This window comes from Manis javanica, chromosome 3 (genome assembly GCF_040802235.1).
Source record: "Manis javanica isolate MJ-LG chromosome 3, MJ_LKY, whole genome shotgun sequence".
NCBI lineage: Eukaryota > Metazoa > Chordata > Mammalia > Pholidota > Manidae > Manis > Manis javanica.
The window spans coordinates 4991565-5013183 of NC_133158.1; the positions used below are offsets into that span (position 1 = coordinate 4991565).

A 21619-nucleotide genomic window follows, 5' to 3' on the forward strand; every position below is an offset into this window, starting at 1 on the left:
CCAGTGGACAAGAAGACTGAAAAGTCTGATTTAATGGAGACAAAAGCAGGTTCACCTGCCCCAGTCCCTTGTGTGGAATGCCAGATAGTGACATGGATGCGTGCCTGCACGGGGTGGGGGCCGGATCTGGACCTCAGAGGCACAAGTGTGCCGTGCGACACCGGAGAGCGCATTGCTTTGCTCTCTCCTCCGCTGACTGGAAAGAATCCAGTCCTTTCTTCAACACAGAGAACAAAGGAAGAGATAAAAGGTAAGAAATGCAACTTTGGAAGCAGATGTGGTTTATAAAAAACAAATCCCTAGGACCATTTAGTGCCCAAATAAGAGTACTTTGCAGGCACAGAGCTCTAGTGTGAATAATACTCCATTGATAAAAATAGTTTGGAACCGTGAGAAATGTATCTGCCTGTGACCGTGGTGCATTCGAGATGCTCAGACATACCTGGAGAGCGCAGGCAGGGTGGGCAGCTGTTGGTCTTGCCTACTCCAAGCGGCCACAGTTTGAGGAGGATTTCAGCATCTTGTTATAGGAGCAGTTGGTGGGAGATGGAGATCTTACTTTGTCATCACAGCCTGTATGACTGAGCAGCGTGAGCTTACCTGCTGCGTTCTAGTCCTGAGCACAGTCATCACGCTTGGCTTTCTCAGCAGACTCAGGAGCCGCAGGCAGAGTATTGCTCAAGTGCTGCTAAGGCAAACGTACGAGCCACAGGAAGGACGTGAGGTTGAGGCCAGGACCTGCTGGACAGGGGTCAGGCGTGGAGTCCCAGAGTCAGGCTGGGGTCCCAGTGCAGGGAAGGACTTCACAGGAGTCAATGGGGCGTTCCCCTAGAGCCCTGCAGGAGAGGATTGTGTCCATGGACAGCAGCACCGTCCACAGCATCCTGAGTGCCAGGCAGCCCCGCAGCCCCCCGGGAAGGACCCTATTTCTGGGAGATGGCAGACACATAGCCGTGTGTAGAGGGAACCTCTGCTCTGGCTGTCCCCCGTGAAAATAGGAGGTGCTGACTATCAGCCAGGACTCAGTCCTGAGAGCAGAAACTACTCTAGGCATCCCACATGCTCAGACCTTCACAGAGGGAGCCTGAAGCTTCTGTGGTCCTGAAGGGTGGGCAGAGGCGGTCCTCAAGAGCTCACGTGGGAGCTGTTCCAGCTTCACGTCTGCCCACAGCCGGCTCGGGAGCCCCACGGCCTCTGTCTCCTCGGTGCCCTTCTTCATCTGGGGCTAGCTCTCTCAAGGGCAGGCTCCCAGCTGGAACCGCAAAGGGGGGATTCTGAGAATGCAGCCATAGTTTCTCCTCTTTAACACAAGACAGGCCTCCTGAGCAGAAGATGTCGCTGAGTATCACCCGTCTGCAGCCCGAAACTTCCTACGACCTCACGCTATACTGCTGTTCTTGTCTTGGAGAGGGGCTGAGCTGAGAAACCTCTGTACTGGTAAAGAGTAGGTGTGGTGTGAGCCCCAGGCCCATTCCAGATGGCCTCCTGGAAGCCCCTAAGCTGACTGCCTCTCTCACTATGCCAGCTTCCAGCTGCCTCCGTGAAACTGCAGGATGCCCCATAACACCAGTGGGAGGGAGGAAAGGAAACTGCTCCCACAAGTTCAGCAGCCAGCCTCTCCATGGGGACACGAGGGCTTGCTTCCTTATTATCCGGGGCACTTCCTAAGAGCCGTGAAAGGGCCTGTGTGTGTTCAGCTGGACTGAGAGAAGGTACCGTGCTTCCTGTAAGGGCTCAGCCATAAGTGCCAGTGTGGTCAGGCTGACCCGGCACTGCTGGGCATGGCCAGGGTAGCACCGGGTGGACGGAGGCTCCCCAGGAAGGGGAACAGGATTCACAAGTGCTGCCGGACAGGAAGTCCAGCAGGGCCAGCTGCAGGCCATAGCTTCGCATCTGTACTGGTCCTGTCCTCGGCTGTAGCTGCACAGAAAGGTGTAGGTGAAGGCGCTCTGTGTTGGAAGGGAAGTCGCCCACCTCCTATGGAAAGGAGCCGCCAGCCTAGACCACATTTGCATTTGCCAAGATGCTCTCCACTGTAAGCCACTACACCCAACCTCAGCGTGGCTTCAGGAAAACCAGTAAGTTAGAGAAGTTAGTTATTTGACTGGCTGGATGGGTGGCAACTCATTGTTTTGTAACTAAAAAGTCCCAAGCTGTGCTGGCTTAGGCACAGTTGGATCCAGGGGTCAGCTGAAGCCTCAGGGTCTCAGTCTCTTGTTACTTGTCTTTGTGTTGTTCCTGCTGACAAGCAGGCCCTCTGCACATAGTGCCCCCAGCACTCATCTGCCCAGCTCGGCAAACTCTGTGGGAAGAAGCCTGCTCTTTCCTGGAAGTGTCTGTTCAAAGGCCCGGGGCGGCTCTCACTGGCAAAGCCTGGGCTGGTGTCTATCACTATGGCCGAGGAAGACAGCATGCATTCCTCTGCCCGCGACATGCGGGGCAAACCCTTCCCAAACCTCGTGCACTGAAACTGGAGGCAGGACAGCTCCCTAAAGGAGACGGAGTGGGTGCAGGTGCAGGACCCGGGGCTCTGCCACCCAACAGAGGGCATGCCCCGCTGGCCAAACCAGCCGCTCTCTGTCACTCAGGAAAGCGGCTCACTTCTTTGGACCTCCAGTTACTCATTTGTGTAATAAGTACGTTGGACTCAAGGTCTGTTCCACTATCCCAGCTCAAAGCCTCTGCAAGTCTAACCACCCATGTCACGGCCACCAGGCTCCATGGGGACCAGGATCCATCTCAACAGTCTCGACTGGGGGATTGGCTGCTGATTTCAGACCTAAGTGTGTTGTAAAGCAACAAAGAGCAGGCCGAGAAGTCTCCCAACACTGCGGGTCAGGGGCTCAGAAAAATTAAGAGCTGGTTTGGAAGGGACACAGTCCGCAGGAGCAGCCATGCCGTTGGCCACAGACAGACACATCCCATTGGATCCTAGATGGAGGATTTCTTCCGCCTGCCATTCTCTTGGAAATGGGCCCCCGCTCAGCGCATCTGGTGTCGTCCACTCTAGGTAGTGGTAATTATTTTTATGAGGCATTGTTCACGTCTAGTCTACCCAAGGGCCACCCCAAATCCTGTTGCTCTGGCTATTAAAGGCTTTATCAGGCCCACAGCATCTCCAGAAGTTTCCTTGAGGGGGAAAGAAAAAGATTCCTCTTGAAGTTTAACACCTCCTGCCACAGTTTGCCACCCATTTCAGGGCCATGTTAAGTGGTTGGCACCTGAAGAAAGGGCGGTCTTTTTCTTTTAAGTGCAGCCGGAAAAATGGGAGTCATCAGTGAAAGTTGGGAGGGAGCAGAAGTATTTCCATGCTGCCGAGGTAGCTTTCTTATTTTGTTGTGAGCTGGCAAACCTCAACGTGCTCAAGCAACGTTTTGTCAGATTTCTTCAATGCTGAATGTGGCGCGGGCCCAAATGAATGTAGATGTTATTCTAGTGCTGGGAGAGATTTATTTTAATGCACAGATGTAGCCACTACAAAGGCCCCTTTTAATCGACTGGGGGCTCTGCTGCCTGGTCCTTTCGCTCTCCACAACTGGCCCCCTCATCCTGGGACATGGCGTGTGCTGTGACATCGCAGAGTCATCCCTTCTTTCCTCTCGAGCTTCCAAGGCACTGACACCAAGGCTGACCGTAATTATAATGAAGATGCTTTGAGCAAGAAAAGTGACGTGCAAGGCTCCATGCCTTCTCACCGTCTGCCTGGGAGTCAAAGACAGGGCTGCTTGACGAAAGGAAAGGTGCAGGCAGGGGGCTGCCTCGCCCAGCGCAGGCCCCTGCAGACCAGCCCCAGGGCAGCGCATGCTCACTTAGGGCCCGATTCCCCAGCACAGTCGGAGCTGCGCCTTCTCTGTGCACCTCTGCAACGGGAAACCCATCAGTGGGGCTGAGCCTTAGATGCCCATATCTTGCACCTTGATCAGGGCCAAAATAAACGGGAAGGGCAACACAGAGGAAGCCATGGTGACATGTGACATTTGGCCCGGCCAGATCTATGCTTTCAAGGCAAGATAAAGGGAGGGGGCAGAGGGGTGATCATCAGACATAGACGCACAGGGGTCCTGAGGCTAGGACAGAGCTTAGTCCTGTCCCACCCATGGTCCCCTTTGTATAGTAGTTTGTAGTATCTCCTGTACTACCCGCAAAATGAAATGCATAGAAAATAAAACCTGCTCCCACACATGCTGCAAAAAATAAATAAATAAATAAAATCTATGGAATGCTCCAATCATAATATCAGGAAATAAAAGGAGAGTAGTTCACGATAGGATAACGTTTTTTCATATGAAAATTCGTAGCACACCTACAAGAGGACACAGAACGAAATCTGCATGGAAAAGCCCGGGTGCTGTATGGACCCCTTTCCCACAAACTGTGCCTCCTTGGTGATAAGAGAGTCTCTGAAATAGCAGTAAAGCTTCAGGCAAAACAAAGTACATTCCCCTCTCTCTCTCTCTATCTCACTGGACGATAGTTGCGTTTCTAGAAAATTCCACGTGCAAGACACACTCCTGATGTAGATGTGGAACAGTTCAATTCCGTTCAAGGCCCAGAATGGCAGGCCTTCTTCCGGCTCTTGTGACAAACTACAGACTTCCAAAACAGGCCCCTAGGGGGTGGTGCAGCCCCACCGAGAACCACAGGGGATGTGGGCGGCTAGTCGAGGCTGCTGAGTCAGGGGCACGGGCTCAAATCCCAGCTCCACAAGTCGCCGTGGCAGTGTGGCCCTGGTTAGGTCACTTACCTGCCTGCGTCTTCTCTTTAAAATGAGCAGAACATTCTCTCCCTTCCGAGGTGGCTGAAAGAATCAGGAGATGATGCTCATTGGGTACCTGGCCCATTGTGCACCTGTGGGTCTGTCCTCTCTGCTGTGGACCAGCTCCTGAAGCCACTTGGCTGTGTAACTCGCCTTCCTGGAGGCAAAGGATGGCGTCTCTGTGCCCTGCAGTAACCCACGGCCTGGGTGTCCTACGTGCTGCTTTCTTCAGAGGGGCAGCCAGCAGAAAGGCCTGGAGGCTTGGGGCCCTAAGCAACTTAGCAGCTCTTTTTGGCCTCCAGAAAACTGATCAGTTCACAGAAGCTGGAAAGAAAAGCCTAAACAGAGAGAAAAGCGTATGAGAAAATGCATGGGTTTACCGATCTCATAGTAAGCAGATGTTAATCTTTTCAACAGGTATAGGTGTATTTAAAAAATTAATCTTTTTAAGTAGTGATAGGTGATTCTCTTTGCTCACTCATTTTAAATATTTGTTTTCTGTTTCTCCTTTGAAGACAGAAAGATCTGAGTTGAAATCCTAGTTCCCCTGGCGATGTCCCAGCTTCCAAATTGGAAACTTCCATCCTGAGTCCTCCGTCTTGGCTTCTCAGCTGTAAAACAGAGGTCACAGTGGCAATATCGACCTGGGAGGATTTTATCAAATCTTTAGATTTTACAAACTCTCAGCCGAGTTGGGAATATTCTAGATACTTGTGATTATACCGGCCTGGCTTGCTGACATTTCAGGAACCTTTATGGGACTGGGCCCGGATCGCAGGCGCCCCTCAGGCCCCAGCAGAGGGCAGGCAGTGGCCCACACCTTGCGTGGAGAAGAGGTGCGGGTCGTCACAGCGGGGTCCTCAGAGGACCCTGTTCTCCTGAAGTGTTTAACCATCTAACTGCGTAGGCATCTCCCGGGTTGCCTGATCCCCTCTGGTCCTCTACGGTCAGTCCTCATGTGGTCAGGACTCAGCGGGCAGCTCCCTGGGCCCCACTCTGATGGGCCTGCCGGAGCCTCAGCCTGGTGGTGTCTGCGGCCCCTGCCAGGTGGCTTCTCCCCCAGCAGTAAGGGCTGGAGGAGGCCAAGCACCAACATCCTGCCGCTTCCAAGGCGTGCACAGGAGCACGGTATGTGCTGGGAGTACTCCCTTCTGCAGTGCGAGCCCCAGCCCAGCTTCAGGCCCAGAGTGGGTGCAGGGAAGGCGGGCGGACACCCACTGGGCCATCAGGGTGCAGGCCTTCACCTCGGCCGCCAGTGCCTCGGCTCTCCTTAGATTCTCTCCCCTTTCCACCCAGCTCCTCCTTCCTGTGAGGTATTGAGGGGCTGGAGGCAGGGTGGGGAGGGGTGAGCCTGGCCAGGGCAGTTCCCAAGTCATTCCTCCAGCCCTGAGCATCCTTGGGGCCTCAGCTTTTGAGACTCCAAAATCCAGAATTTTCTTCTTTGTTCTCTGAGTTCTGCGCCCTCCCACCCCCGCGGCCCCCGGCGTGGAATGCTTTAGCGGAGGGCATGGAGAAGAGCCAGGGGGTGGCAGGGAACTCTGGGAGAATGCTGGTTACAGCTGTGTTTCAAACTGTTCTCCTTCAAAGAATGCTTGTTGGTGCATTCATTCGCTTTCTCTGAATGCCAGTGGGGCTGGGGGGTATGCCTTGGGGGGACGGATGAAGATCTGGCTTGAGGCACCCTGAGGCCAGGCAGCCTGGCTCACCACTGAGGGACGTGCCTGCCTGGCCACCCTCGCCACACACAGGGACCCAAGCACTGTAGCCTATCCTGCAAGCCTGTTCAGGAACCCCGATGAGAGACTCAGGGGCTGCCACGCACGAGGTCAGGGGCAATCATTTAAGGATAGCAGATGACTTTTCCATACTCGGCATCCACCTGACTAAACGATGGGACAAAACTGGTGTCCTTCACTCCAAGGCTGATTTGCAAATATCCCAAGTTCCTGATATTCTAAGAGGTCAGAGAAAAAAAAGTGCTTCATTACTCCAGAATGCTGTCGGGCTTCTCATTCATGCTTCCACCGTCCTGCTCCCTCCCAGCTTGTGGTCGCCTCGCGTGCAGGTGTTCCAGGAGATCTGCCTTGGGCCAGGTCTGCCACTGCCGGACACATGTGCCACCCAGGTGTTCTGCTGTGCAGCGGGTGTCTAGATAGCCAGAGGGAAGCAGGCCCCATGCAGGCTGGTCTTGCTTCCCAGCTGAGCACGGGGGCTTCCCTGGCCTGTCGTGGTGGTGTCCTTTCTGTGTCAAGTGAAACGAGACTCCACAGAGATTGGGAGCAACGGTCTTGCTGAGCCGTCATCAGGAGGGCAGGTCTGCTTGTGATGAGCTGCCCCAGCGTGAGCGCCTCCGCATGAGGTCCTGGCCATTGCCTTATGAAGGCTAGGGAGGTTCAGCTCTGCCACTCGTATCGGCCCTGTGGGGGGTCTTGGAGTTCTCAGACCGTCAAGGTCATTCCCAGCTTGGAATTTTTGCAGGTGGCCTAACGTGCTCTCTGCACCCTCCCTTTTTACCTGGTCCTCATGAATTCCTACTCACCCTGAAGGTCCCACCTCTTTATTGAATCCTTCCGTCTCTCTCTCCCTCCAGAGAAGGCCGTGTGTTCTCAGAGTTCTCTTAAGGCCACAGCCCAATCACCTAAGCAAATCCATCATCGGTATCTTGGACGGACAGAACCCAATTTGAATATCCCAGCAACCACGTTAGGCTTATCCCCTGGTAGTGAGGGTGACACCACCCTGGCGGACCATAGGAGGGTCCCAGCAGGGAAGGCCAGGCAGGTATTAGTGGGAGTCAGTGGTCTGGGTGGGCTTTCTCTGTGTGGGGATCTGATTGGGGTCGGGCCACTCTAAGAATGGCGACCTCTCAAGTCTTGATGCATCACTAGTTGTGTGATAAGTGAGCGGTTTTCCTACGTGAGTCACTGAATGTCCTGATCAGTCTATTGTTCAGATTTACTGATTTGGGGGGAAGTGTCTCAAGTAAATCATCAAGTATGTTTACTAATTTAGAGCCTTATCTTTAGAGGCAAGAATTTTCTGGAGCAAAATGTAGTCATGAAAGTCATGCCTGGTGGCCTTGGGTCCCAGTCCCAGTATTTGGCTGTAGGACACAGACTGTCTCAGGACTAAATGCATGTGACAGAGGTCACCTCAGGTCCTAGCCTAGGGTGGGCCTTGTGACCCTCCCTGTAGGCTTTCCAAGATTCAGCAAATCAGAAATATTTTATCTGGCAACGTTCTCGAAGTGCTGTGAATTTTTTAATGAAATGTGCACATATTAAATGTAGATTTTCAGCCTCTCAGAATTCTCAGCTTCTGCGGCATCACAGTAATTATCAGCATTAGGACCATGTTCCTACGAGGCATCAGTTGAACGGAGCAGCAGCCCTGTGTCAGCCGGGGGTTCTCTCATTCCTCAGCCACAGTTCCCACCCAGCCCTGCAGGGATGGGAGCTCTGGAATGGACTTCCTCTGGAAGGAGCTGGGTGTGCTGGGACAAGCCCCTTTCCTTCTCCATCCCCTGGGCCATGAGCTGCAGAATCAGTGGACCCAGAGGCATCCCTCCCAGGCCATGAGCCACCCGTGTGGCTGTTTTCATGCTGCTCCGCATGAAATAGTCACAGACACCCAGCTCAGAGGTGTCTGGCAAATGCATGTGACCATTTTATTATGGGTTTGGAAATGTTTGGAAATCCGATCCCTGATTTTGTGATAATCTCTTTGGTAACTGTTATTAGGCGGTGACCTAAGAAGTTATTATTAACTGGGGAGCTATACTTTAGAAGCTTATAATTTTCTTAATGGACATTGATTTGCATGACCCTGATTAAAATACAATGAAGTCAGAGGCTTAAACAATTTTTTTCTGGAAGGTTGAAAGGATGGGAATTGACTCTCGAAATGTATTGGTTTGAAAGCTTTATTGAAATAATATTATTTGAAGAGTTCTGTGAGCATAAAACGATCTGACAAAAACGATCTGGTGCCAGCTCCAGTGGCCTCAGAAAGCTGAGGGAATATAGGGTTCTTCCGATGAAGTCTGGAAAAATGCTTCCAGATTAACCTCAGGGGTAAAAAGGAAATTATTATTCCATTCCATGGCCCTGTTAATTCTTTTCACCATTGATCCTGTCAAGTAATTAGGACCCAAACGGAGGAAACATTCATAATTGTCATTTATTATATGGTACCAAAGGTGACTGCCCCCAAGAAGCCCTAACAGGACAGAATAGAGTGGTCATGAAAGAAGCATATAGGCTAATAGATCGGGCCTTCCTACACTCATTCCCAGAAGCCCGTCACAGACTGTGGGTGGGGGTGGTTCCAGATCAACACAGGCCTCCCGCAGCTATGCGTCTTCAAAGATATTTTCTGCTATCGTGTTGTCTATCATGTGATAATGAGACCTGTGTCCTCTCCCATTCTCTCACCACAGACATATATCATGTAGCTCTGTGTTACCTAAGCACATGCATAAGGAAGATTACGCACCCCCATGCCACAGGGAATACGTCACAAGTGAAGCATGCAATCGGGTAGGGGTGATGGTCACCTTACCACCTCCCCTTTTGTCATTGTCTCTTCAGTCAGCATAAGCTAAAATATGAGGTGTGTCTGCTGCTCTGGGAATGTTGCTTTTCTTCCCCTAATTTATGAAATAATACTACACCTTGGAGATTAATGTTGGGGCTTTAGCAAGATTATAATAAACGAATATTGCTTTGATCTACATAGTTTTCAAAAGTTTGTGGCTGATCATTCTCCCTCCCCTATAATCTTTTAAGGAAGCCTTTAGACTCGCCAGGCTGACACACAGAGGGACATGAATATAGCTGCCATTTCTTCCCCCCCACCCTCATTGTCCTGAGGATACTCTGTTCTCAGTTTCACCCAAATGAGTCCCAGAATTTCAGTTGTCTTTTCTGTCCAACATTCCATCATGCAATTCATTAAAATCTTCACATGAAATACTGAACAGATGAGTTATGTCATAATTCACATTACGGCTTTAAATTGCTATTCATGTGGTAAGCCCTTTATCCTGGACATTAGCAGGCCTCTGGGATGGGCTCGCATTTGAAGTACGAGACGGTAGAGTTCTTATCCTCAGCACTCCAGCACAGTGGACTTATTCCAAACCCGAGTTCATGGTGAAATATTCCAAAAAAGTGACACTTGGACTCATTGTTAGTTCTACTTGCAATTAACTGTTTTGAAAACAAAAAGAAGAAAACATTTAAACAAATGTGGCTTGGCAAACAGCGATTACCATTGACCATTAATTAGGGTAAGTTGGAATCCAAACGTGCCAGGCCTTGTTACTCTCACTGCTAGCTGACATTGCTGTTGTGCATGAAGGAATGAAAATTCGGTGACTGTGAGGGGCTGTGCGCGGGAGGGGAGAATTAAAACCAGCCACTACCCTGCTCCCAAATATAACCAGTGAAGAGCCCATTTTCTGGATGGGATAGCATATGGCCAGCAGTTACTTGTAGAATTCAGGTTTTAAGAAAACTTGTTCTGCTCGTAAGTGATGAAAGACATGGGAAATTCTGAGCAGGGTGTTTCATTGATTAACTTATTTCAGTTTTATTTGCTCTAAGAAAGATACAGTTTTCTCCCCTTTCCCTACCCAGGGAGAGGAATCTGTTAGAAGATCCTCCTGAGGGGGGTGCTGAGCCAGCCCAGGGCAGCTCCCGGACCTGTTTTCCTTCCTGTGCAGAGGAATGAAATGGTTGCTGCCAGCAGGAACCAGTTGCGGAACGTTGTGGCCAGGTAGCCTGGCCGATGAGCCCATGTTGCTGATGCTGCCAGTATCGCAGACAGTAACCCTCACGGATCCTGAATGCTGGCCTGTCTGTCCTTGTCCTGAATGTGTGTGAACGCTCACAGCTCCAGAAGGGGCATGTGACAGAGCTTGAATGGGGGAGCACTCCTCTCATTAATCCCAAAGGGGAAAAAAAATCCATTCTCAAAGCTTGCTCCACTGCTAGAGAATCATTGGCTTGTTTCCACAGTTTTTTTTTTCCCTTCTTCAATATCATCATTTTGTAGAGTGCATGTATCCAGCAATATTATACCCTAAAGCATGTGGCTAGCCACTGGCCAGTATGGCTTTATCACAAGTGAGTTTTCTGTTCAGTCTCAGTGTATTGGCGTGAAAGGTGGACTTGGTGGTGAAATGCAAGACTGAAGGATAAAAGCTTTAGGAACAATCACAACATGAATGTTGACAACACTATCAAGCGTTTTGAGGGTGCCAATATGCATCATTTTCTTTTGTAGCATTTACCTGCACCCTGGGAAGCTCTGTTCAAAAGCAAGAGCCAGTGTGCCTCTCTCTGTAGAGATAAAGAGATGATGTTAATGTATCCATAGGTACATGGCAGTCTTGGGAATAGGGTGCACAACCAGTTCTCTTGGTACGATTGTCCCTGGCTATAATTCGCTGATGGCAGCAGGGTTATTTTTCTGTCTCCTGGGTGAGCTCTCCGTCTGCATGTGAGCATGTCGTACGCATGGAGGATGGGGCCAGTGGTAGTAGGGGTGTTTCTGTGAGCTTGTGTGCCAGGCATGGTGAGCACTATTTTACAAACCGGATTTGTGCTCCTAGGGGTACGTTGTAAGTTGAGGCCAAGCCCACAGAAAATGATTTCTAAATGAGTACAATATGAAAAAGTTATTTTATTTCTAATTTTACATGTAACACTGTTCTTTGGGTGGGTCTTGGATTACACTTGAATGCATGTCTACTAACCTGATCTGAGATGCATGCGTGATTTCATCTTGAATGCATTTGAATATAATAGTACTGGAAATGTAATTTGTATTCTCAAATTTTATAAAGCAAAATAAGTCAATCCTGGGGGTGGCAGCCACATTGAGCATACTGCATTGATTTCTTTGGGTTTCTCTGAAACGAGTGACCAGCTTCCCCTTGCAAATCCAGGTCTTCTCTCCTGGCACTTCTATCTGATCTAAATCCTCAACACCTAAGCTGTCCTCATTTCTGCCACCTCCAGGGAGTGGGCAGCATGGACAGGTCTTTGGAGAACTTTACCTTCAATCCTTAAAGAGCCCCAGTGTCCTCTCTGTGACCCCTCCTATGTTACAGATCACCGTCCAGTAGAACTCTCTGCGTGATGGAAATGTTCAAGATCTGCGTGGTCCAGTCCCATAGCCACCAGCCCCATGTTGCTACTGAGCACTTAAAATGTCACTAGTGCCACTGAGGAACTAATTACTGATTTCACTTAATTTTAATTTAAATAGCCACATGTAGCTCATGGCCATTTAAATGGACAGCTCGTAGGACAGAGCCCTTGAGGTCAGCTGTGTGTCCCAAGGAGGAAAGAAGAAGTAGATAGGAAGGAAGTTAGGAAGCTGGGGAACGGGGGAAGTCCGTCATCGAACAGAAGTCAGGAGCACCATGCCCTCCGGGTGAAATATGCTGATGACTTTCTGGACTGTCTAAAAAACGTCAACGTCCAGGAATGGTATTTTTATTTTCTGCCTTCTCTTTGGGACTTGGGTTTCACTAAAGCATTTTTTTGTCCACGTTTCCTTTATTAAATTAGCAAGATAGACTGGAATCAGAATATACGGTTTTGGCTTGAAATGCTGCTGAAAGGACCAAAGAGATGGGCATGAAAGTACCTCGAGTTCCATCTGGGCTGCGTGCTGGGTGGGAAGAGTGGGCCTCACTGAAGCAATAGTGATTTTTTCCTATGAAAGTTGAAAAAAAGAAAAAAAATGTTGAACAAAACAAAGAAAAATAGAGGAAGCTCATATTTGTACTTTCTGAAGAGAGCTGGCCTTTGGATTCTCTTAAGCATTTCGGTTGGGGAAGAATTTTTATTCTGTTTTTTTTTGTGTGTGTGTGTGTGTGTGTTTTCTTTACTTTAAATCATTTTCACCCTTAAGAAAAAATTAGCCAAATGCACTAAACAGCTAAGACTGCATAAGTCATGTTGCTATTTCCCACTGTCTGGGCCCTTTCCCGAGCACTTCCTCTCCAAAGCTTCCATCATGGACTTCCTACCATCCAGGTCTGAGGTCCTGCCACATCTCTGCCTGGAGATCTTCAAGGCTCCTCATACCCTACAGCAAGTGTCAGCAGTTCTTCTTGAATGGGCGCAGGAGGGAATGCTGGGTTTGGGAGCCACTCGGTCCCTGTTGCATGCCCCTTGCTGCACTGCACCACAGACAGTATGAAAATAAACGGGTGTGCCTGTGTGCCAGGACATCTTTACTGACCCAGAGAGGCTGGTTTCACCCCTCGGGCCCACTCCAGCTAACACTCATCAGATGCGCTGACCTGACATTGATGACCTTTTGCCATTTATTACCATTGGCCTGCACACCACGTCCCCCACCCCCGCTCTTTGAAACCTCAGAACGCTGTGGTCTTTTCCAAGGCTCCATCCTGTGGCCCGACTGGTTCTGCGCTTGGCTTACCATCTTAGCTGCGCCCTCACTTGCCCTGTGAGTTGTATCTCTCTGCCTTACCTCACGCAAAGCCCACGCCACAACCCCGGGCCAAGTCTGCGCCATCCTCTTCAAGCCCATTCAAGCTTCTGCTGTCGCTTCTATCACATGGCTGCTGCCCACTAGATGGGAGCCTGTGGTCTCATCCCCCTTTGTCCCCAGCTGAGAACTTGGCACAGAGAAGGCTACCGAACACACAGTCATGAAGCCGACTTGCTGATGGGCTTGGGACTCGGGATCAGAGAGCAGTGCACCGACTTGCAGGTGAAAATGCTCTAAGTGCAGACGTGCTGTGGGAGGCCAAGGGTGCTGGTGGGGTGGTCAGCCAGCAAACACACAGCCAGAACAAAAGCCAGCAGGCCAGCTGCAGCCAGGCTGTGGGGCATGGAGCTCACTGCCCAGACGGGGAGTGGGTGAGGAGCGGGGAAAGCCGCGTGTAGTTCAGGGCATCGGGACCAGGGAGAGGATGCAGCCTGCTGGAGGGAGATCAGAGAGAAGCAGCCGCATGATTAATGGGACGGAGGGACTGACTCATGCGGAAAGATTAAAGCGCTCTGCGGAGCTGGGGTACAGACCGAGAGGGGCAGATGATAGCAGACTGCAAGAATGTGCGATGCGTAAACACCCAGGAGGGAGCAGCTAGCTGCACCAGGGAGGTGAGAATGGGGCTGCGTCAGAGAATGGGGGGCACTCAGAAAGGGCACAGGGGGCACTGCCAGGCACTCAGCAAATGGTGGTGGGCCGGGGCGGCTTGGAGCTATCGAATGAGAAACACCATGGAAAGGTCTCTGTGGGTGCCTCTCGGGAAACCTCTGCTTCTATCCTGGAGAGTCCCAAAGCCTGCCGTAGCTCTTGACCTTGGCCCTCAGAGGTGGCCTTAGAATTACTCTGTTAGCTCGGGAAGCTGCAGAGAGAGGCACGCAGAGGAAGAAACTCATTGCCTCCCTCCCCTCAATACCAGTGACTGGATGTCACATTGAGTTCTAGGCCCCTCTGCCCTGAAGTCCATCTTCTGCCTCCCCTCCCGCTGGTAGAACCAGACACACTCATTCCAGGCCCCTTCCTCAGCCCGGGGCAGGCCCTCACTGCTTGCTGGTGGGTCCAGGCGGATCCCAGCCCGCAGCCTGGTTCGCAGCTTCCAGGCCTGGCTCATCCCCAACAGACACACGCCGGCAGGCTTTTGGGAAGACAAGATTTATTCGAAACTGCAGAAAACAGCCTCCTACTCCTAAATCGGCATCTCCCGGGCTTTCTCTGCAACTTTCTGCAGGACCAGGAAGGACCAGCTGTGCCGCAGTGACGAAGCGGTCCACGTGGCAGTAGGTTGAGAGCCACTACGCTAAGGCTCCAGAGCGGCCGCATTCCACCCTGGCTGCACATTCCAGGCACCTGCGTGCTTCTTTTCAAACTGCTCATGCCCAGGTGCCACCCCCAGAACTTCTGATGTAAATGGTCTTGGCACGCGGAGGGAAGGCTCCCAGCAGCAGTCCTCTCCCTTTCAGCTCCCCAGCGTTCTGCTGTGCGGAGCACGGCCACTGGAAAGCCTTGGTTGGGGTGTGATGACAGCCCCTCCTCCGCCATGCTCTGGAAGTCTAACTGCAGTATCGCCTGACAGGTTTTTAAGAAGCAAGCACTTCCTGCTGCGTCCCCTGTGTGCTCTGCATCTTGCTGGGGGACCAGGATCCAGTGCAGAGCATGAATAGGTCCCTCTTGGGGGGCACCTTATGGTCCTGAGGGCAGAAGACACTTGGGGCAAAGTAGGACAGGCCCAGGGCCTGGAATGGCACCTTGCAGACACTCCCCATTCTGCATGTTGCAACCAGGCTTGGTTGTCGCCTTGTCCTCCCGGGTCTGATGCTCGAAGTTCAAAGACCGAAGGGGGTGCCAAGGACATGCCCCTGTCAACGTGGCTCCCAGGACTTTCTTCAACCATTCCTTTAGGAAATGAGAATACACTTGATCGTTCAGCCTGAGACCTTCCTGAATCATCAGGTTCCTAAAGCCAGCCAAGCAATGATCGGGGTACTCCACTGGGGTTCTAACATGTGACATGCAAGTTTTGAAGAGTACTGAATAAATGTTTATTTTTTTATAATTGTGTATTTCTTTTGATGGACATTAATCCTTAGTTTGAAGATACTTTAGGTGTTTAAGTATGAGGAAAAAGCATGGAAATATACAGAACAATACTGGTGGTGTGTACATATAGCGAAAATTGGAGAGGTCACGTGCAATGGGTTGAGCTTTACAGAACCGTGCTGGGCAAAGAGCGTCCCACACGAGCACAGTGATTCGTGCACAGTCTCGTTCCTTCTTTCCAAGCTCCTCTGAAGTTATCTCACCATCTGATGAGCAGTTTGCCCCGACTTGAGCACTTTCTAAGATGGTTTCAAGAGTTGCATCATCTTGCTTCATGGAGAGAAATAGTGCGAGCTTGTTCCTATCGTAATTCTGAGGTTGTACCAAATGCCGCTCTCTCAAGTTCTGAGTCACTATCTTAGCTTCTTCCCTTTCTGTGTGTTTCTCTCACAGTGTGTCACAAACAGAATGGTATCCTGCCCTCAGGGTTCCTGAGGAGAGAAGATCGTTGAGACATGGGTACTGGGAGCCAGTTCAACAAAGTCACATCGTAGCAAAGTGACTCACTGCTGAACACTGGCCTCCTGATGAGTGCTTTTCTAACTTTCTGTCTCAAGAACACATGCATATTCTACATTTTAGATGGCAATGCCTGCGACAGATCTCAAAAGAAAATGACCTGCTGAATGTCCTTTTTCCCCCCGTTCCTGTTTTTAGCTTGTGTTGGGAATGAGGATGATCACAAGTGTATGAATTTTAGACACATGCAAGTAATGGCCCTCCAAAGAGCCATCTGCATTGCGCTCAGCCTGTTCTAGCTCAGGAGTTCTGTGAGGACAGGTAGCCTTGAGAATTCCTTACCTGAAAGGTAGCATGTCCTATGTATGCTTCACTGTAAATTTAGTTTTTAAGTGTTCTTATCTTCTGTGTTCACATTAACTTCTTGCCAGGATGGATAATTTTCAATGGTAATCTTCAATAATTGTGTAAAGGGATCTCTAACACCTTGTTTAATTTATAATTTGTCCCAGCTGTAGGCATTCAGATGAAACTTGAATTTTTCCAAAGGAAGTTCTGGACTGCCAGCAGACAGGTAAGTTATAATCAGCCCATGGAGGCATTAGCAACGCTGTTATTATACAGGTGTGCACACCGGGTACCCGGAGTCTGCAAGGGCCATATTTCCCATGAGTGTTTGTAAAGTGAACTGCCAGCTGCTCAGATTACCTCTCAGTTCACTGCAGAATGAAGGGCTGTCAGCATGTCAGACACCACATGCTGGGGAAGCAGGGGATTTGCTCCTCCAAACAATTTTAATTGTGAGATCAAGATAGTGCCTTCCAGAGGAGAAGTCCTTTTTCGTTTTGTTTTGTTTTAAATATTGGATACTTTTAAGAACATCCCTAGTGACTTTTTTTTCTAATCTCCTGAGGCCCAGTTATTTATTTGTTAGTCTCTATTTTTTTGCACCTTTGAAGGCCTTTGCAGAGCTAAATTTGACCAAGCATGCATCTGCCTTCTTTGGCCAGAGGGCTTCTCCGTCTTGGAGAATCTGGGTTCTGTTCTCTGGACTAAGTCATCTCAGGGGTATTGTTTAGTAATTCAGCACAAATGGTGACACATAAATCGCCTCTGTCTGCCCAATTCTGAATATTGGAATGTCACATCATTTCTTAAATGAAGATACTGTGGGATGTGATTTGCAAGAACACAGCAGTTGAAAGTCCCTGGAGATTAAGGGACTTAAAATTAAATAATTACATAATTTCATACCTTGTCCCTTGAAGCTTTGAGCTTTTAGGAATATTAATTTTATTGATATGTCAATTTTAAATGACAACACAAATTAAAATAGATACGTTAAAATGAAAAAGAGCTGGGCCCCTGCAGAATTGTCTTTTATGTCACCATTTGGGGTTGGCATTGCTCCTAGAGAGGGTGGGTGAGACCCCCGCGGAGCCCGCGCTCCGGGTGAGATTTGGAATTGGCATCACAGGCGAGGACTTTGATAGCTTGTCCTTGGGTGGCTAAGCAGCGGTCAGCAGGCACTGGAACGGATGTCGAGTAATGGGTCTTCCCTGCTTGCCCCTCCCCACAGTGCGCCTCTCTGGATGGCCGGTGCCCCATCAGCTGCGAGGACGAGGTAGGATGGCCCCGGGTCCCGGTTCTGTCCTGGCCCCTCTGCCGGACGGACTGTGGCTGTAAACCCAGAGCTGGTCGGCCACATTGCTCCCCACCAGGCTCCAAATCCCAGGAGCACCTGCTTTGTCTCTTTCTTTGATTTGCTCCTCCGAGTCCGACAGTTCATGAGAGCTGGTGAAATGCACTTTAAATGCCCTGTGGACAGCAGTTTGGGGATTTGGGCATTTTATAGGAATCACTGCTATTTGAAGCACACATTACAATCCTCAAAGCCTTTCCCCCATGAGTTATCTCCCCGTCCTGGTGAACAAACCAGTGAAATGGCCAAGCAAGGCATGACTGTCCCGGTTTACGGAGGGGGAAACTGAGCACCAGAAAAATTAAATGGCTTGCTCGATCTCAGGTAATAAATGAGCTGAAAATCTAGGGGTTGAAAACTCAGAATTCTTCATTCTAGCTTCACATTTCCCTCCTACATCTCCCTATCTCTCTCTCCCTTCCTTTCTCTTTATCTCTCTGTCTCTCTCTGTCTCTCTCTCTGTCTGTCTGTCTCTCTCTCTCTCACACACACACACACACACACACACACACATGCATACACACACACTTCTTGGGAGCAGGAATTTGAATCCCACTCTTGAGTAACAGAAGAAAAGAACTGCCCCATTGCCATGAGCCTTCCCATCAGGCTCACGTCTGCAGGGCCTTCAGTCCTGCACGTCTCTGCCCCGCGTGTGCGAGCAGGCAGGTGTGGGGGGACCATGCCTCTCGCCTCTCATAGCCTTTCCCCACATGAGCTAAAACATTAGTCAACACATAAACTGGAACTTGCAAATAATCATATATTTATATGCCTTCTGATCACGACAGGGATTAAAGAAATCCTGATCAAACAGTTTCAACACAGAAAACCTATTAGAAATATATTTCAAAAAAGTGGGCAAAGGAGAAAAGTGCAGAGAGCTAGAAAAGAGAGTGTGAGACAAAGAAGTTAAAACACAAAACGCTCAATCCCCGGAGGCCTGGCTGCTGGTTCAAAAAAAAATCATAATTATTGTATGAGTCAGTCTCCAAAAAGTAAGAGACGATCAACCAGCTTTTCAGCAGAAGAGCAGCTTTTTCTGATCATCAGATCAGAAATCATTTTCCCTCAGGAAAGAGCATCATGTGCCATCTCAGGGCCAACGCCCCTCCAGCCGGTGTGGGACGGCGCTCATAGGATAGTCAAGTGGCCCCACACCTCTCCTCTGGCTGGGAGACATTTATTAGCACATTGGGGTCCCAGCTACAGACACCACAGCTCCCTGACAATGTGGATTAATCAGCATCATTAGGCCATCCACTCGCAGAGTCGGTTCAGGTACTGCCAACAGGTGGTAAGAGAACCGAGGGCCCTGAGTGGTTAGCTGGGGGGCTGGCTGTGAGGATGCTTGGTTGATTGGTAGCTGCGTGCTTGGTTGGATGGACAGATGAGTAGTTGGGGTAAATAGTCTGATGAATAAAGCCAGAGGCAGTCATCTTCCCACAAGCCTGGGTGCATCCTCACGTATAAAACAAGGGGGAAATGGATCCCACATAGGGTCAGAAACATCCAGTACCTGGTTCTTGTTCCAGGACTGGTTTCACGGGTGGCGTAGCCCGGTGGTTTGAGGCACAGGCTATGGAGTTAGAAGAACTAGCTTCAAACTGTGACTCTGACAGTGGCAGGCCACTTGTCCCTGGGCATGCTTCTGAGCCATTCCGTGCCTCGGTTTCCTCTATAATGGGGATGGAAATCTCCACCTTGCAGAGCAATGGAATGAGTGAGATAACCTGAAAAGTGTGTGCCCAGCTCCTGGTGGACAGGAGGCCCTCGTGTTAGCTGTACCCCAAAAATGTCTGCAGACTTTTTCTTTTCCTTAGGGTAATGGTTCACCTAACACCTCAGACTGCAATGGCCCAGGCAGGTTAGGCAGCTGACGATATCCCCTGAGCACTGTAGGCACAAGGCTTATGCTCAAGGTCTCCTTTGGCAGTCACCGAGATAAGCCCCTTCTCAACCGTCATGGAAAAAGGCTCACCGACTTTGGAAATGAAGCGCTGAATTTGCTCTGACTTCTGCACTTGATCTGGTGCTCAAAGGTCCTCCTTGGGCGCTTTGAAATTGTCATCCATTTCCCATTTTGACTCTAAGTTTTGACTTCAGACAACCAGTTGGCACAGTTTTGAATGGAAAAGCTAGCCCTGCCTCCCCACCCTTGCAACAGACTCTTTCCATGTGTCATCTCCTTTCGTGGCTTTTAATTAAGCCTTGGGGACCATGCCCCACCCTGCTCCCCTAACTGCCCTCAGCTGGCCAGGTCCCCACCGAGAGCAGCCATGGGGGCCCGTTTCGTTCACATGCTTCTCCTCCGCACTCAGGACCCAGCCCGACCCCTTCAGGCTTATGGGACATGCTCTGCTCGGGACCTGCTCCAGCACCCATCCCCCCTTCATTGGACTCTCTTTGTTTCAGTGTCTATATCTGCAAAATAAGGGTCATAACATTCAAATAAACAAAGATAGGGAGTTGACTAATATTGCCCGTGGTAGGCTGGCTAGAATACACTGGAGTACACTGCAGTCCAAAGAAATCTGTACAGTGCTGGAAACTTCCAAAAGCCTAATCGCTAGCCACAGGTATGCACAAGAGCGCTGGCAATGTGACTAGGTAACCGAGGAACTGGATTTTTTATTTTATTTAACTCAGATCTGCACGTAGCTAGTGGCTGCCTCGTCATAAAGGATCTACCTTAATAAAGGGTGTATCCTTCTGACCAATTCACTGCCAGACTTTCATGCCCACCTAAAACAACACCATGGACTGCAGTCCCTGCCTGCCCTGCCCTGGTCTGACACTAGGCAGACTTTTTAGCTCAGGGTAAAGATATGTTACAAATTAAATGCTGCAGTAGGTAGGTAAAGCTGCAATAAATAGAAACTGAGTTACATCAAGGACGGAATTAAACCTTAGGTTTAAACGCCACAGCACTATAATTAAAACTTAGCCTGTAGCAAATCATTGACTTGAGATTAAAGTAGTGTGGGGGAAGCAGAGGTTGGGGTTTGCCCTGCTTTCTACAGTTTATAAGGCTGAGCTTCCAGAAGCTAACAGCCCTGCCCCTAAATCCAGCTCCCAATTAAAAACACAGTTTGAAAACCTTTAGGAGGCCTAAGGTTCCCTTTTAACAGAAGTCTGCCCCTTCCCCCGACCTAAGTCTATGAACAAATTAAAAAATATTACCTGGTCCCCTGATGGTCTTCTGAGCTGACACAGTGATTTCATTAATACATCATTAAGGTAATGACATTGTGCTGGCATTTTGCTTTCAAAACAAGCTGCGCTTCAGCCTCTGTGAATACAGGCCTGGGGGCCTCTGAACACTGTGTTCCTGGAAAATATTATTCAGGCCATAGAAAGAGCAAAAAGGAAGGCAAACTGTAATTAATAATTTTGTGAATTATATTCTCTTTATCCTAATCTGGGGCGTTCAAAGCTTGCTTGGTGCTTTATTTATTTTTGTTGGGTGGTTTTGTAAAGTAAACATAAGGGTTAGCTTAACCATGGCCTCAACTCGCAGAGCTAGGAGGCGTTTCCCATCCCCCACAAACAACCTAAAATGGGTTTCTCTTGGCTTGGCAGAATATCATGTCAAAGAAGTCTGAGAATCCAGAGTTGAAATGGTGGCATTTTTGTTTTCTAGACTGTGAACTGTTACCTCATAGACAATAATGGATTTATTCTGGTGTCTGAAGACTACACGCAGGTGAGTTAGACATTTTTTCTGCCTCAAAGTAAGGAGCTCAGCACGCGCTGGGCTCTGGGGTGGGTGACAGATCTGGGTGTGAAAACTTTGAGACAATCATCTTTATATGTAAGAGGTAATAGCAGGACATTATAAAGCCTTATTTCCCTCCTTCTAAACATGCTCCAGGACCCTTCTCCACAAGTCCCAAAGCATTTTGACCTCCCAGCTGGGGGGTGTGGGGTATAGGCAGAGCCCAGGTTTGTCCACCCCTCATTCAAAGTTCACTTATTTACAACTCTTCGCCTCAATGGTAGAGGTGCCTTAGAGAGTTTGGACAATTTAAAGGAGGTTTCCTCCTTTTGAAATGTCGATTTTCTTTTATCTT

At 49.6% G+C, this 21619-nt stretch overlaps 1 protein-coding gene across 7 annotated transcripts in view; it reads left to right on the forward strand.

The window, feature by feature from the left end:
- CACNA2D3 (calcium voltage-gated channel auxiliary subunit alpha2delta 3) overlaps window positions 1-21619 on the forward strand; it is a 699185-nt gene that overhangs the window by 611767 nt on the left and 65799 nt on the right. For all 7 annotated transcript variants that reach the window (XM_073230729.1, XM_073230727.1, XM_073230728.1 and 4 more), the window contains 3 exons: window positions 16357-16418; window positions 17424-17468; window positions 21190-21252. In XM_073230729.1, coding sequence (XP_073086830.1) covers window positions 16357-16418; window positions 17424-17468; window positions 21190-21252 — 170 coding nt within the window. The remainder of the gene's footprint in view (window positions 1-16356; window positions 16419-17423; window positions 17469-21189; window positions 21253-21619) is intronic.